This window comes from Hemitrygon akajei, chromosome 11, assembly GCF_048418815.1.
Source record: "Hemitrygon akajei chromosome 11, sHemAka1.3, whole genome shotgun sequence".
NCBI lineage: Eukaryota > Metazoa > Chordata > Chondrichthyes > Myliobatiformes > Dasyatidae > Hemitrygon > Hemitrygon akajei.
The window spans coordinates 167,006,383-167,021,469 of record NC_133134.1 but is presented as its reverse complement, the minus strand read 5'-3'; the positions used below and the strand labels follow the sequence as shown (position 1 = coordinate 167,021,469).

At 44.6% G+C, this 15,087-nt stretch overlaps 1 protein-coding gene across 3 annotated transcripts in view; it reads right to left on the bottom strand.

Moving 5' to 3' along the window:
- Nucleotides 1–1,750: 1,750 nt before the first annotated feature.
- The window catches only part of raly (RALY heterogeneous nuclear ribonucleoprotein), a 93,180-nt gene continuing 79,843 nt past the window's right edge, over nucleotides 1,751–15,087 (bottom strand). For all 3 annotated transcript variants that reach the window (XM_073062179.1, XM_073062178.1, XM_073062180.1), the window contains 2 exons: nucleotides 6,516–6,560; nucleotides 1,751–2,163 (listed from right to left, as the gene is read on the bottom strand). In XM_073062179.1, the coding sequence (XP_072918280.1) occupies nucleotides 6,519–6,560 (42 nt within the window). In that variant the 3' untranslated portion in view covers nucleotides 1,751–2,163; nucleotides 6,516–6,518. The remainder of the gene's footprint in view (nucleotides 2,164–6,515; nucleotides 6,561–15,087) is intronic.

Here is a 15,087-nt window from a genome sequence, read left to right as displayed (position 1 = left end):
AATTTACTTTGACCTTTGTTTTAAGGTTAACCTGAAGGGAACTTCTTCCCTCAGGGTGGTGAGAGTGTGGAACGAGCTGCCAGTGGAAGTGGGGGGGGGGGTGCAGGTTCAATTGCAACATTTAAGAGATATGGATGGGAGGGGTATCGAGGGCTATGGTCCAGGCATGGGTCAGCATAGAGTAGATGGGCGGAATGACATTTTTATATGCTGTGGTACTCGATGAATCTATGAGAATCAGCTGATCAGATAGTGAAACTTTGGTTGACAATCCAGTTGACTAAGTGGTTGCCAGCGGTAATGGTGAAAGCAGAGCATGAGGGCGTTTAAGAGGCTCCTAGACAGATGTATGAAGGTGCAGAGTGTGAAGGGATTATGGACACTGTGTAGGCAGAAGAGATTAGTTAGGTATTTAATTAGTTAAGCACAACATCGTGGATCCTGTCCTCCTGTACAGTTCAATGTTTTGTTACATGAGGGGAGGGGTGCTCATGTGGCCAGCTGGAGGGGTAATTATAGCCCAGGGGCAAGCCTGCTTGCATATACCCTATCTGTACCCTTCATGATTTTGTACATCAGGCTGCTCCTGTCCTGGTCGCTGTTACTAGCATTTTATTAATATATAATGTGAAGGGAATCATTTTAAAGTAATTGAAAAGACAATATTGGGGGATGTTAGGGGTAAGTTGCTTTACAGAAAAAAAAACTTGGATGGATGTGTAGAATGTACTGCCAGGTGCAGATAGGCATATGGATGAAAGAAAAATTCGGGGCTGTGTGGGAGGGAAGGTTAAAGGGCGAGAGAACACTTTGGGCCAAATGGCCTGTATTGTGTTCTATGTACAGCAATCTCACTGTATTCTCCCCACAATCCCCTCACCCCCCTCCCCATATACTATGTTTAAGTTCTGTATCCAGGTTTATTTTATAGTCCCATACAACGCACAGTTTGAACGTGGGTTCTCAGTTTAAGGGTCCAGACTTCTAAACTCTAATCTGGTAACCACCACCTGCTGAGAATGGGAACCTCAGAGGTTATAGACAATGACCCTGGGGTCAGATCTGAACACAGAACAGTACAGGCCCTTCAGCCCACAGTACGTTAACCCTAAGATCAATCTAACCCTTCCCTCACACATAGTGCTTCATTTTTCTTTCACCCATGTGCCTATCTGAACATCTCTTAAAAGTCCCCAATGTATCTACCTCTACCACCACCCCAGCAGCATATTCCATGGACCCACCACTCCCTGTGTAATAAATAAATAAATATTCCCCCTATACTTCCCTCCAACCACCTTAAAATTATGCCCCCTCGTTTTATCCATTTCTGCCCTGTGAAAGGTCTCCCTGGCTGTCCCCTCGATCTATACCTCATCACCTTGGTACACCTCTATCTGGTCACCTCTCATCCTCCTTCACTCCAGACAGAAAACTCAACCTATCCTCGTAAAGACATGCTGCTTAACCCAGTCGGCAACATGGTTCTTAGACCTTTTGCTATTCCAACTCACAAGCCTACAGTTCTTAAAGTCGTAGAGCACTACAATACCGAAACAAGCCCTGTGGCTCATCTCGTCCATGCTGAAACATTACTGCGCCTCGACCCATCAACCTGCGCCCGGACCATAGTGCTCCATATATTTATCCAGCTTCTGCTGCCAGCTGGCTTCACACTCCTAGTTGCCCAAATACACATGGACAGGAGTTTTCTACAGCCATCCTAGCCTGACTCTGACAAAAAGGTAAGTAGTTGAAAGGCTGCTTTATTTCACTCTGAACATATCATTTGGGTTTGTAATATTAACAAGACTGATGGAGATTGATGACAACTGCACTTGCACATGTCAAAGGAATTAAATTAATGAATGATCAATCTAACATCGGTCATGGATCCCAGAGATTTGTCATGGCAACTGGCCAACAGTTTGCTCCGTGTTTGTGGTGTTCTCTGCAGTTGTTCTTGAGGCGCACACAGTTTTTAAAGTCATCTCTACAGCGACACAGGAATGCCCAGTGCTTTATAGATGTCCTCCTGGTCTGGCTCAGCTGAACGAGCGGTGGCCCATGGTGGCCATCGAGTTAATTAACCTTGCGGTCCTCAGTCAGTTTCAAGCGTTCTCACCATTACATGGTGCCTGCTGGGAACCACTGGTTTGGATTCTGTAAAATAAATAAAGCCAATTGATGTAGGAAGCAGATCTGCCAGCTATTCACTGAACACTGTGTGAGAGGTGGACTCAATGGGAAGGTTTTTATGTAATTATCCAGGGAAAGTACAACATTGGTAATGTTTTACATTCACTTTCTTACTTAGTGGTCATTTCCTTCTAGAAATTCTCATCCAATGGTAACTCCCTCGCAGAATATTTCATCTAATAGAATCCCTGAGCAGTAGCTGTCCCCTGACCTCCCCTCCCCTCAAACAACAACAGTAAGCCCAACAATAAACAACAACACTGCAAAGCCACAAGAGATCCTGTAGGTGCTGGAAATCTTGAGCTGCACAGACAAAGTGGTGGAAGAACTCAGCAGCAAACACGAGGAAATCTGCAGATGCTGGAAATTCAAACAACACACACAAAATGCTGGTGGAACACAGCAGGCCAGGCAGCATCTATAGGAAGAAGCACTGTCGATGTTTTGGGCCGAGACCCTTCGTCAGGACAGGTCAGAACTCAGAAGAACTCAGCAGGTCAGGCAGCATCATTGGAAGGGAATAAACAGTTGAATGTTTCAGGCTGAGACCCTTCGGGACTGGAGAGGAAGCGGGTGGGGAAGGGAAGGAATATGAGTTGGCAGGCCATAGGTGAGACCAGGAGGGGGAGAAGATAGGTGGGAGGGGGAGGTGGGATGAAGGAAGAAGCTGGGAGGTGATAGGTGAAAGAGGTAAAGGAATCTGAAAGGAGAGTGGGCCATAGAAGAAAGGGAAGGAATGGGGGCACCAGAGGGAAGTGATGGGCAGGTCAGGAGATGAGAAGGGGAAGGGGAAGGGGAAAGCGAGAATGGAGAATGGAAAAAGAGAGAAAGGGGAAGGGTGAGAAATTACTGGAATTTAGATAAATCTATGTTTATGCCATCAGGTTGGAGGCTACCAGATGGAATAGGAGGTGTTTGATTTTACATTTTCTTTGAAGAAGGATTTAACAGCAGCACCAAGAATGTTAACCATCCCCCGGCTCCAGGTCCTTCAGCCCACAAAGCTGTGCCGAACATGTCCCTACCTTAGAAATTATCTAGGATTGCCCATAGCCCTCTATTTTCCTGAGCTCCATGTGCCTATCCAGGAGTCTCTTAAAAGACCCTATCGTATCTGCCTCCACCACCGTTGCCAGCAGCCCATTCCATGCACTCACCACTCTCTGCGTAAAAAAACTTACCCCTGACATCTCCACTGTACCTACTTCCCAGCATCTTAAAACTGTGCCTTCTCATGTTAGCCATTTCAGCCCTGGGAAAAAGCCTCTGACTGTCCACACAATCAATGCCTACTGTCATCTTGTACACCTCTATCAGGTCATCTCTTGTCCTTCGTCGCTCCAAGGAAAAAAGGCCGAGTTCACTCAACCTATTCTCATAAGACATGCTCCCCAATCCAGGCAACATCCTTGTAAATCTCCTCTGCACCCTTTTTATAGTTTCCACATCCTTCCTGTAGTGAGGCGACCAGAACTGAGCACAATACTCCAAGTGGGGTCTGACCAGGGTCCTATATAACTGCAACATTACCTCTCGGCTCCTAAACTCAATCCCACAATTGATGAAGACCAATGCACCGTATGCTTTCTTAACCACAGAGTCAACCTGCGCAGCAGCTTTGAGTGTCCTATGGACTCGGACCCCAAGATCCCTCTGATCCTCCACACTGCCAAGAGTCTTACCATTAATACTATATTCTGCCATCATATTTGACCTACCAAAATGAACCACCTCACACTCATAAGAACATAAGAGATAGGAGCAGGAGTAGGCCAATCGGCCCCTCAAGCCTGCTCCGCCATTCAACAAGATCATGGCTGATCCAATCTTAATCTGATCCAATCCAATCCAATCAACCCACTCATCTGGGTTGAACTCCATCTGCCACTTTTCAGCCCAGTTTTGCATCCTATCAATGTCCTGCTGTAACCTCTGACAGCCCTCCACACTATCCACAACACCTCCAACCTTTGTGTCGTCAGCAAACTTACTAACCCATCCCTCCACTTCTTCATCCGGGTCATTTATAAAAATCACGAAGAACAGGGATCTCAGAACAAATCCCTGAGGCACTCCACTGGTGACCGACCTCCATGCAGAATATGACCCGTCTACAACCACTCTTTGCCTTCTGTGGGCGAGCCAGTAATGGATCCACAAAGCAATGTCCCCTTGGATCCCATGCCTCCTTACTTTCTCAATAAGCCTTGCATGGGATATCTTGTCAATTACGATTACGAGGGGTGATTGATAAGTTCGTGGCCTAATGTAGAAGGAGATATTAACTTCAAACCTTCTGCATTTTCACTCACAGTTGAACTGCATGTACATGTAACAAGAGCTGTATAACTCCTATATTTATATATAACTCGTATATTATCACCGACATTTGTTGTGACAAGTATGTAAATTACAGTAAGTATATAAGTATATGAATAGGTTAAAAATAGTGCAAAAACAGAAATTATATTAAAAAAAAAGTGGGGTATCTTCATGAGTTCAATGTCCATTTAGGAATCGGATGGCAGAGGGGAAGAAACTGTTTCTCATCGCTGTGTGTGTGCCTTCAGGCTTCTGTACCTCCTACCTGATGGTATCAATGAGAAGAGAGCATGTCCTGGGAGAAGGGCTCCTTAGTAATGGACGTCATCTTTCAGAGGCATTACTCCTTGAAGATGTCTTGGATACTACAAAGGTGAGTACCCAAGATGGAGCTGACTAATTTTAGAACTTTCTGTAGTTTCCTTTGGTCCTGTGAAGTAGTTCCTCTCCGGTGATACCAGACAGTGATGCAACCTGTCAGAATGCTCTTCATGGTAACAGCCCTATTTCCATCTTTAATATCTCTGTTTGTCTCTTTCAGGGTTCTTTTGACGACCCTGACCTGGAGTAACACGCTGACTATGGTCCTTTGCGGGAATGGGAGCTGCTCTCGGGGTTCCATAACTGGCCGTTGTTTGGCATGCCAAGGGTTCGGTCTGAGAGTCCGGCTTGAATTTGGAAATGTAGGATCTCGGGGCTTTGGAGACGGGCAGATCGAGGGTCGGTGTCACGACAGGAGACCCGTGTGTCGTCGGGGGAGTCGGGATATCTGCCGTGTTCCTGGAGACCCGGGATCTTTGCGATCTTCAGGCACAAAGCTCGAGAAAAAGTGACATGGCTGACTTTTAACATCGTAAACCAGCGAGTTGTTTGTTATGTCTCCCCGCTCGCTGTGAAAATGGAAACACCTCCTTTTTCTTTATTAGGGGGAGAGAGAACCTGTGGTATGTCGAATGCCGGGTGAAACACAGAGTCTTTGGGGTAACGGCAAGTCTGTGTCTTTGCTGTTGCCCTGCTCACTCCTGAGTGTTTGGTGGTGGGTGCCGATGCCAGTGGGGGGAGGGGGGATTGATGCTTGCCGCCGCTTACGCATGGGGGGAGGGGGGATTGATGCTTGCCGCTGCTTACGCATGGGGGGAGGGGGGATTGATGCTCGCTGCTGCTTACGCATGGGGGGAGGGGGGATTGATGCTCGCTGCTGCTTACGCATGGGGGGGAGGGGGGATTGATGCTCGCTGCTGCTTACGCATGGGGGGAGGGGGGATTGATGCTCGCTGCCGCTTACGCATGGGGGGAGGGGGGATTGATGCTCGCTGCCGCTTACGCATGGGGGGGCGAGCTGGCGGGGGGATCTTTGGGGCTCTAACATTTAACTGTCGTTCATGCTTTGGAGCACTCCGTTTTCGTGGATGTTTGTGAAGAAAAAGCATTTCAGGGTATATATTGTATACACCTCTGACATTGAATTGTACCTTTGGACATCTATAGAAGTTTTTGTGTGTTTTAGGTGACATACCAAATTCCTAATGAAATATAGCTGCTGTCCCGTCTTCTTTAGAGCTGCATCAATATGTTGGGCCCAGGTTAGATAGGAACTTGAAACTGCTCACTCTCTCCATTTCTGATCCCTCTGTGAGGAATGGTATGTGTTCCTTCATCTTACCCTTTCTGAAGTCCACAATCAGCTCTTTGGTCTTACTGACATTTAATGCCAGGTTGTTGCTGTGACACCACACAGTTAGCTGGTATATCTCACTCCTGAATGCCCTTCATCTGAGATTCTGTCAACAATGGTTGTATCATCAGCAAATTTATAGATGGTATTTGAGCTATGCCTAGCCACACAGTCAAGGGTATATAGAGAGTAGAGCAGTGGGCTAAGCACACACCCCTGTGGTGCACCAGTGTTGATTGTCAGGATTAGGAAGTCGAGGATCCAATTGCAGAGGGAGCTACAGAAAATAGTTACATGAAATTAAAGAAAAATCAGATACCTTTTATTCTAACGTTGCTTCTGCATCTACTCTGTGATTAGCGTCCTGTGGAGAGAGAGAAAAGAAAGAGTTCAGCGTTTCATTCTGGGCATTTACAAGTGAGCACAAATGGTGTGAGCCATGAGGGCAAAGATCAGGAAACTCTTTGCATCTACAACTGACTTCCAGAAAAGTTATGAGTTTAAAACTACTGGACTTCACCTTCCTGGATTCTAAACCTTGGCATCTCGAATTAAGTTTACCATTACTGGCAGTTATTGTTTTACTTTGGGGTAAACTTACAGAGCAAGACATAAAAATGAAGTATATTTAAAGGCTTGGCCTCCACAGCCATCTGTGGCAATGAATTGCACAGGTTCGCCACTCTCGGCTAAAGAAATTCCTCCTGAACTCCTGAAAGGATGTACTTCTCTTTGATGTTGTTCCTCTGGTCCTAGACTCCCCCACTACAGGAAACATCCACTTTATCCAGGCTTTTCAATATTCAGTAAGTTTAGCAGAACATATCACATAAAACATTGCAGCACAGTTCAGGCCCTTCAGCCCACAATGTTGTGCTGGCCCTTCAACATACTCTAAGATCAATCTTCCCTCCTATATAGTCCTCCATTTTTCTTTCATCCGTGCTTCAATGAGATTTCCCCTCATTCTTCTAACCTCCTGTGAGTATAAGCCCAGAGAGAGCAAGCACTCCTTCTACTTTAACCCTTTCATTTCCAGGATAATTCTTGTGAACCTTCTCCAGACCCCCTCCAATGTCAGCACCCTCTTCCTTAGAAATGAGGCCCAAAACTGCTCTCAATATTCCAAACGTGGTCTGAGGAATGCCTTCTAAACCCTCAGTATGTATATAGTTAGGGTGCCTAAGACTTTTACACAGTACTGTACTCATCAACGTGGAGTGGAGAGCAAGTCTGTAAATATGGCAGGAGCGAAGGATGTTGGGAATGGTGAGGGCGGAGTGCCTCAGGAAAGGTGTGGGTCAGGTGGTAGAGGAGGAGTGCCAGGGGCGGGGGTGTTGGCACGAGTATAGACGCACCCAGCTCTGAGACGCCAGGTCATTTGAATTGGTTTAATGATCATTACTGAATGCCTCTCTGGAGTTCTCACTCCCTGCCCTCTCCCTGACCAGAATAGACCTATGATCCATATCAGAATCGGGTTTATCTTTACACACTTGTCATGATTCTTTTTTCTGGCAGCAGTACAACACAATTCATAAAATTATTAGAATGCTGTGCAGAAGTCAGGCACCCTAGCTGTATTTATGTGCCAAAGTCTTTTGCACAGTATTGTATATTGTTGATTCCCCAACCCCGGGAAAAATATCGTAATTGACCCTGTGCCTGCCTGCCACTATTTTATATGCCTCTAAAAAATCATCACTCATTCTCCAAACCTTCAGTGAAAAATGTTCCGATCAGCTCAACCTCCCTTCATAACCTCTGACCCAACAACATCTTTTTAAATCTCTGTACTCTGAAAGTCCAAAGTAAATTTGTTATCAAAGTAGAGATATGTCACTGTGTACAACCCTGAGATTCATTTTCTTGCGGGCATTCCCCTGTTCAGTGGCATCTTTCCCAAATCAGGGTGATCAAAAATTTAATGCAATGTTTCAAATGTGGAGTTTGTCTCCACAATTTTCTGGGTAAAGTTGGCGTACTGACTCAGGACATTGCCCATTAAATCACCTCCGTAAAGTTGATTCTAAACCATGATGGTCTGCTTCCTACAGTTTATTCTGCCCCTCAAAGAGAGCAGGGAGCCCCCAGGCAAGGGCTGATAATAAATCTCGACCTATTTCTGTCTGCACCTTCTAGGCAACAGTTCTATGTCTGCCTTATCTTTGACAGTGGTCCAGCAGCAATAGCTTACAGCACAACTTGCTGAATCCAATAAACAAGTTGTTTTTAATCTACAGCCTGTTTGCTCTTGGAACAAATGGCTGTATCTGAGATAAATTTACAACAGCCAGTCGCTCCCTCCTCCTCCCCTACAGTCCTGTCCTAGACATCTGTTTCTTATTAAATGTACAGGAAGCCCTGTGTCTTTTACCCACTCTCGATCAATATAATTTCAACTCAGAGTCTCGTTAAAAGAATTCAGCATCAGGCAGAATGATTTCTTGGGGCAAATTATGACGAACGACTGACTGAAACGTATGTGAGAGTACAAGAACAAACTATGACTGCGGAGGTCAGGTCTGAGCAGAATAATGGGCTCTTAGATCTAATTGAGCCTATGAGGGTGATGATAAAACCATCAGATATGGAAGTATAATTAGGAAATTTGGTCCATTGCGTCTGCTCTGCCATTCCAGCTTGGCTGATTTACTATCTTCCTCAGCCCCATTCTCCTGCCTTCTCCCGTAACCATTGACACCCTGACTAATCAAGAACCTGTCAACCTCTGCTCTAGGTATACCCAATGGCCTGGCCTCCACAACTGCCTGTGACAATGAACTCCACAGATTCACCACTACCAGGTTAAAAAAGCTCTTCCTCATCTCTGTTCGAAATGAACGTCCCTCTATTCTGAGGCCGTGCCCTCTGGTTCTAGACTCTCCCAGCATCTGAACCATCCTCCCCCACATCCACTCTATCAAGGCCTTTCACCATTCAATGTTTCAATGAGGTTATCTCCCCATTCTTCTGAATTCTAGTGAATACAGGTCCAGAGTCATCAACCACTCTTCATATGACAAGCCATTCAATCCTGGAATTATTTTCGTGAACCTCCTTTGAACCCTCCCCAGTTTCAGCACACATAAGTACTTTGATAACAAATTTGGGGTGGTGAGGTGGAGATGTGACTCTACCAAAGGAGGTGTAAGGCATTCCTTCCCTCTGCTAGTCTGAAGGTCACCCTTGGGTAAGATGTAGCACCTGCTTAGGACCCTCCCCACTCTGATCAGGGTCACTTGAAGCCATGGGAGCAAGTGTTGCAGATCACCAAGTCCTGGTTATGTGACCACTGGCACTGGGCAGACAATCTCTGAAGAATATTGATAATGGCTGGGGTCACCTGTCTTTGTTAAGACACTGCCCCGAAGGAGGCAACGGCAAACCCCTTCTGTAGAAAAATTGCCAAGAATAATCACGGTCATGGAAAGAGCATGATCGGCCACATCATATGACTCGACATATAATGATGATGTCACTCAACATGGCATATAACAAACGATAATAATAAATTTACATTGAACTTTGGCCTCACCAATATCTTATACAACTTCAACGATACACTCCCCCTCCTGTACTCAGTAGTCTGATTTTTGAAGGCCAATGTGCTAAACACTCTCTTCATCCCCTCCTCCTCTCAGGTTTTTTCATTCTTAACATGAGCTCAATTTCAGTTGAACCCTTTCTCGGCACAATCCTCCTCTCGTCAAATAAGAGGGATCATATAGAGTATGTCATCAGGAAAGATTCAACAGGGTGCCGGGGCTCATGGACGATGTTGACCTATGCTAGTCAACCATAAATTATTGTTTATGTTGGAGTCAATCAAAGAACAGAAAGGAAAACAACTGGTATCTACTAACTCATGGCCTCTGGTTCTAGTCTCACCCAATGGAAAATGCTGACATGCTGTTAAGTGGTTTAGTATGGACTGGGTGAGACAAAAGGCCTCTTTCTGTGCTGTATTTTTCGATGACTCTATCTATAACCCTCGATGGTTGGTGGCTCACTGGCTCAGAGCGACAGACCGTACTGACTGAAGGAAGCCGCTCAGGCACGTAGCATCCATTTGTTCCTGACTTCAAAATGCAGAGCGCAGCAAAGGCAGGTGGTGTCCGTTTACAGGGCGAAATCCCACTGCTGTTAACAGCACGGCTCTGTGTTACCGAGGCAAACACACAAAATGCTGGAGGATCTCAAGGTCAGGAAGAATCTATGGAAATGAATAAATATTTGACATTTTGGGCCGAGACTCTTTATTAAGACCGAGAAAACAAGGTGAAGAGGTCAGAGCAAGAAGGTGGGGGGAGGGGAGGAAGAAGCACAAGTACGTTACCGGGAGTGTATAGCTGAAACTGATAACTCGGGGCTGTGGAATTCACTAGCAGTGTAAAGTTTATGTTAAATTTTAAACTGCATTTTAAATTTTTAAACTGGATTAAGAACTAACAATTCTGTCGAGATTTAAAAGTCAGTTTTTAAAATATGACTCAGAATAAGGATTCAAAAATTTTATGATGTCACTAGCTCACTTAAACAAAAGCCAAATTATTTTTCAATAACGGATACAATTTCTGACTGACAATATTTTACTTAAGCCTTACTTGGCTGAAAATTAAGTAGCAGAGAATTTGAACTTGTTTTGCTCACTGTGTGGTGGATCTGCAGCGTCCTCTGGTGGTGATGTTGGGTATTTATTGCTGTTGATGATTATACTGAGGTACAGTGTCAAAGTTGGAGTTTATTGTCATGCACACACATATACACAGGTGTAATGATCAGCTTACTTCAACGGCATCACTGGCACCTTGCATCATATAAGCTGCATTCATAAGTATAAACATTAATTTTACAGGAATGAATGCAAATGGAACAAAATTAAACAAAGTCCATTTTAGTGAAGTGGCCATAAGGTTGCTAACTATCGTTCCCTGTAAGCTGTGCGAATATGCAGCCGCCCAGTAACAGAAATACTCCCATGTAGCTGGAACGTTTTTTAAAGTGGAATTCATTGCCACAAGCAGCTCTTTCAGTATATTTAAGGCCGGGGTTGATAGATTCTTGATTAGTCAGGTCATGAAGGGATACAGGGAGAAGGCAGGAGATTGGGACTGAGAGGAAAATTGGATCAGCCATGATAAAATGGCAGAGCAGACTTGATGGGCCAAATGGCCTAATTCTACTCCTATACCTTATGGTCTTAATGATGTCCTAAGAGGTTGTTCAGTTTGTGAAATCTTACAAGAAAGCATTCAAAAACAGCTCCTAACTGAAGCTCAAATTACATTTTAAAGAGCAGTTGAAATAGCTGTATCCATGGAAACCACAGACAGAGATGCAGTTGAGTTGGGGTCAGCAATGATAGTGAGTGTGAACGAAATGGCGACATCTGAACAGAAACCAAACTGGTAGAAATTCAGTTACTGTTGTGGCAGGGGCTGGCATGCACCAGATCAATGCAGATTTAAAGACCAAACTCAGAGAAAATGCAACAAAGTCAGACACATACAAAGAGCATGTCGGGCAAACAAAAATAAATGGTCCACACAGAGAAGAGAAAAAGGAAAGAAGTCGAGTTGTAGTTTCAAAGAGAGCACTAATCTGTATGCTGCTGATCATGATGAAAGTGACTGAACTGTGTGACATTTACAATGTGAAAACTACAATAGACAAGCAATACTGCAGAAGTGAAAGACAAATTAATTAAAATGGAATCTGACACTGGCTTGGCTGTTTCAGTCATTCCAGAAAATCAGTTTAAGCAGCATTTCAAAGATACTGGAATGAAACCTGCAGATACCCAGTGAAGAACTTGTACTGGAGAAAAGATGACTCCTGTGGGAATGACGTTAGTTACTGTGGAAATACAACGACCAACAAGCCACATTGAGCTTGTACGTGGTAAAAACAGGAGGGCCAGCATTGTGGGGCTGTGATTGGCTGAGACAATCACCATTTGCCCACCATACCCCCCCTGCAATAGAGTCAACTGAAAGTGAATTTAGCAAGGTACTGGGTGATACCACATCTGTCTCCCTGCTGTACATCATGAACCGTTGCCCATCGGAGGGCAAACCGGTGTTGGTGCCAGTCTCTGTGCCTCTGGTTGGAAAGCGTATTGGACCAAGGGAGGACCGTGCTGCCCAGAGGAATCGTGGAAGTGACGACAGCAGTGGTCTGACGACGACAGATTTTGTAGGCAACACATCTGAGAAAGCTTCCGATATGTTAATCAGGCAGTTACTTGTGAAATGTGACTTAGTTTTAAGCTAGAAGAGAATTCAAGGAGCTTCACAGAAGTTGCAACCATTTGGCTTTTGAGAGTATATCTACTCTGTGTACATTCAGGTTACTGCACGAACTTCAAGTGGGAGACAATAAGCTGCTTATTAAAGTAGATGCAAAGACCCATCAAAGGGTCTCGGCCTGAAACGTCGACTGTACTTTTTTCCATAGATGCTGCCTGACCTGGTGAGTTCCTCCAGCATTTTGTGTGTGTGTTGCTCAGATTTCCAGCATCTGCAGATTTTCTCTTGTTTGTGAAGACCAAAGCCCATCTGGATGAGTGGAAGGCCAAAATGAAAGGAGTCAATGAAAACAGAGGATTCATCAGATGGTGTTGTGGATGAGGAAACCAAGAGGAGAGATCAGATCGTAAGGGATTAATAAGAGAATACTCCAGTGAAAACTAAATGCATCTTCCCAAGATTACTATGAGGGCACAAACTAGAAGAAGAAAAAGGAAGGAGAGGAAAGGTGTCCAGAGCTGTCACACCATTTGCTGCAATCTCAGAGTCAACCACCATGGAGGAGACCCCAGACCCTGGGATTGTTTCACAGCCACGAGTCTCACCTGCCAAGCAGAATGACCCCCCCTTGTCAGGAAAGGCGTTATCCCACAAGAGTGAGCAATGCTCCACAGTGATTAAATCTTTAGGCCCGAATGGTACAATTTAAAATTTACTATGCTGTGGATGTCTGTAGGATAGTTGTACCATATAGTATACTGTGTATATAGTGAAATGCATTCTATATAGAGTTTATAGCAAAGCAGGCAGGGGTGTTGTGTATTTAATATTTCAGTGATATTTGAGTCTTGCTTTATGGCGCGAAACGGAAGACTGTGGCGTGCCTCTCCTCACACGGACGGTAGGTGGCCGTTGACTGGCAAGGAGTTCGTCCGCCCTCTGACAGGTTTTGTTTTTAGTCCCGTTGGGTGCCTACACACCCTCCTCCCTGGTTAACCGAAGTGCACCAGGGGGCGTGTTGGTTGAGTCGCCGACAACCCGACTCGAGACAGGTCGTGCTGGGCTACGTGGTACCAGGGGCAAGGCAAGGCCTGGGTCGACGTAGTAGTAGTAATATTTGAGTAATACGGTAAATATATTGTTTGATTAAGCATTCTTGTTCATTTAAATTAATTACGGGTCATCTGTAAAAGTAGACAAATTGCAAACGTCGTTACATTACCACGTGATATGTAGATGCCTCGCAAAGACAAAGCAGAGTACTCGACTTACTTCCCGGCTGTCTTGTTTTCCACTGAGTTATCTTTATCTCTTGATGTTACAGAACGTAACAGCTGTCTAAGGGGTAACTTTTTCACCTAGAGGTGAAGTTGGAACAAACTGCCAGAGATTCAGAATCAGGTGCAATATTACTGACAAACATCATGACGTTTGTTGTTATGCGGCAACAGTACATAAAAACTGAATTACAGTAAGATATATGTATAATAAGTAGTGCAAATCGAGAGCAAATACAGAAAGCTGATGGTGGAGAAGAAAAAGCGGTTCCTAAAACATTGAGTGTGTGTCTTCAGGCTCCTGTACCTCCTCTCTGATGGTAGCAATGAGAAGAGGGCATGTGGTTGAGGCAGGTACATTAACAATTTTAAGAGACACTTGGACAGACACATGGATAGGAGAGGTTTAGAGGAATATGGGTCAAACGCTGACAGGTGGGATTACTTTAGATGGGCAATGTGGTTGGCATGGATGAGATGGGCCAAAGGGCCTTTTCTTTTGATGCTGGATCACACAATGAGTAGTGGCCAGAATATCATACATCCAGGCACAGCTTTAATCGGCATTTACATTCACATGTATAAGGAATTTGCTGTGGTGTGTTGGTCAGGGTGAGTCATGCAAAAAAAATTCATCAACTATAAAGAATAAAGTATTAGATAAGAATAAACTTAGAGATTAAAGTCCAGAGATGGAATAAAATGTACATGAATACCAGCACACATTTATAATTATGGTTTGAAGTATTTACAGTACAGTGCAGTGATGGGGGTAATAGATAAGAGTAGGTGGGGTGGGGGCTAACTAGATCAGATTAACTGCCTGGGGAGAGAAACTTTTAAGAAGGTGTGATGTGTTTATTTTAATAACACTCCAGCGCTTTCCAGAAGAAAGCTTTTGTAAAAGGCAGTTTGCAGGGTGGGTAGTGTCTGCAATGAATTTAGGAAAAAACCTTCTTTCTGGAAAGCAGCCAATGGCAGTCAGTGTGAATGTGATTACTGAGTGGCCCTGAATTACTGAGAGGTCTGAAGGTAGATAAGTCACCTGGACCAGGTGGTGTACACCCCAGAGATCTGAGAGAGGCGGTTGAAGAGAGTGTGAAGGCATTAGTAATGATCTTTCAAGAATCACTCGATTCTGGAATGGTTCGGAAGACCGGACAATTGCAAATGTCGCTCCACTCTTCAAGAAAGATGAGAGGCAGAAGAAAGGAAACCGTCGATTCAGGTGTTGGAGTCGATTATTAAGGATGAGGTCTCAGGCTACTTGGAGGCACGTGATAAAATAGACCATAGTCAGCATGGTTTCCCCAAGGGAGAATCTTGCCTGACAAATCTGTTGGAATTCTTGAAAAATTACAAG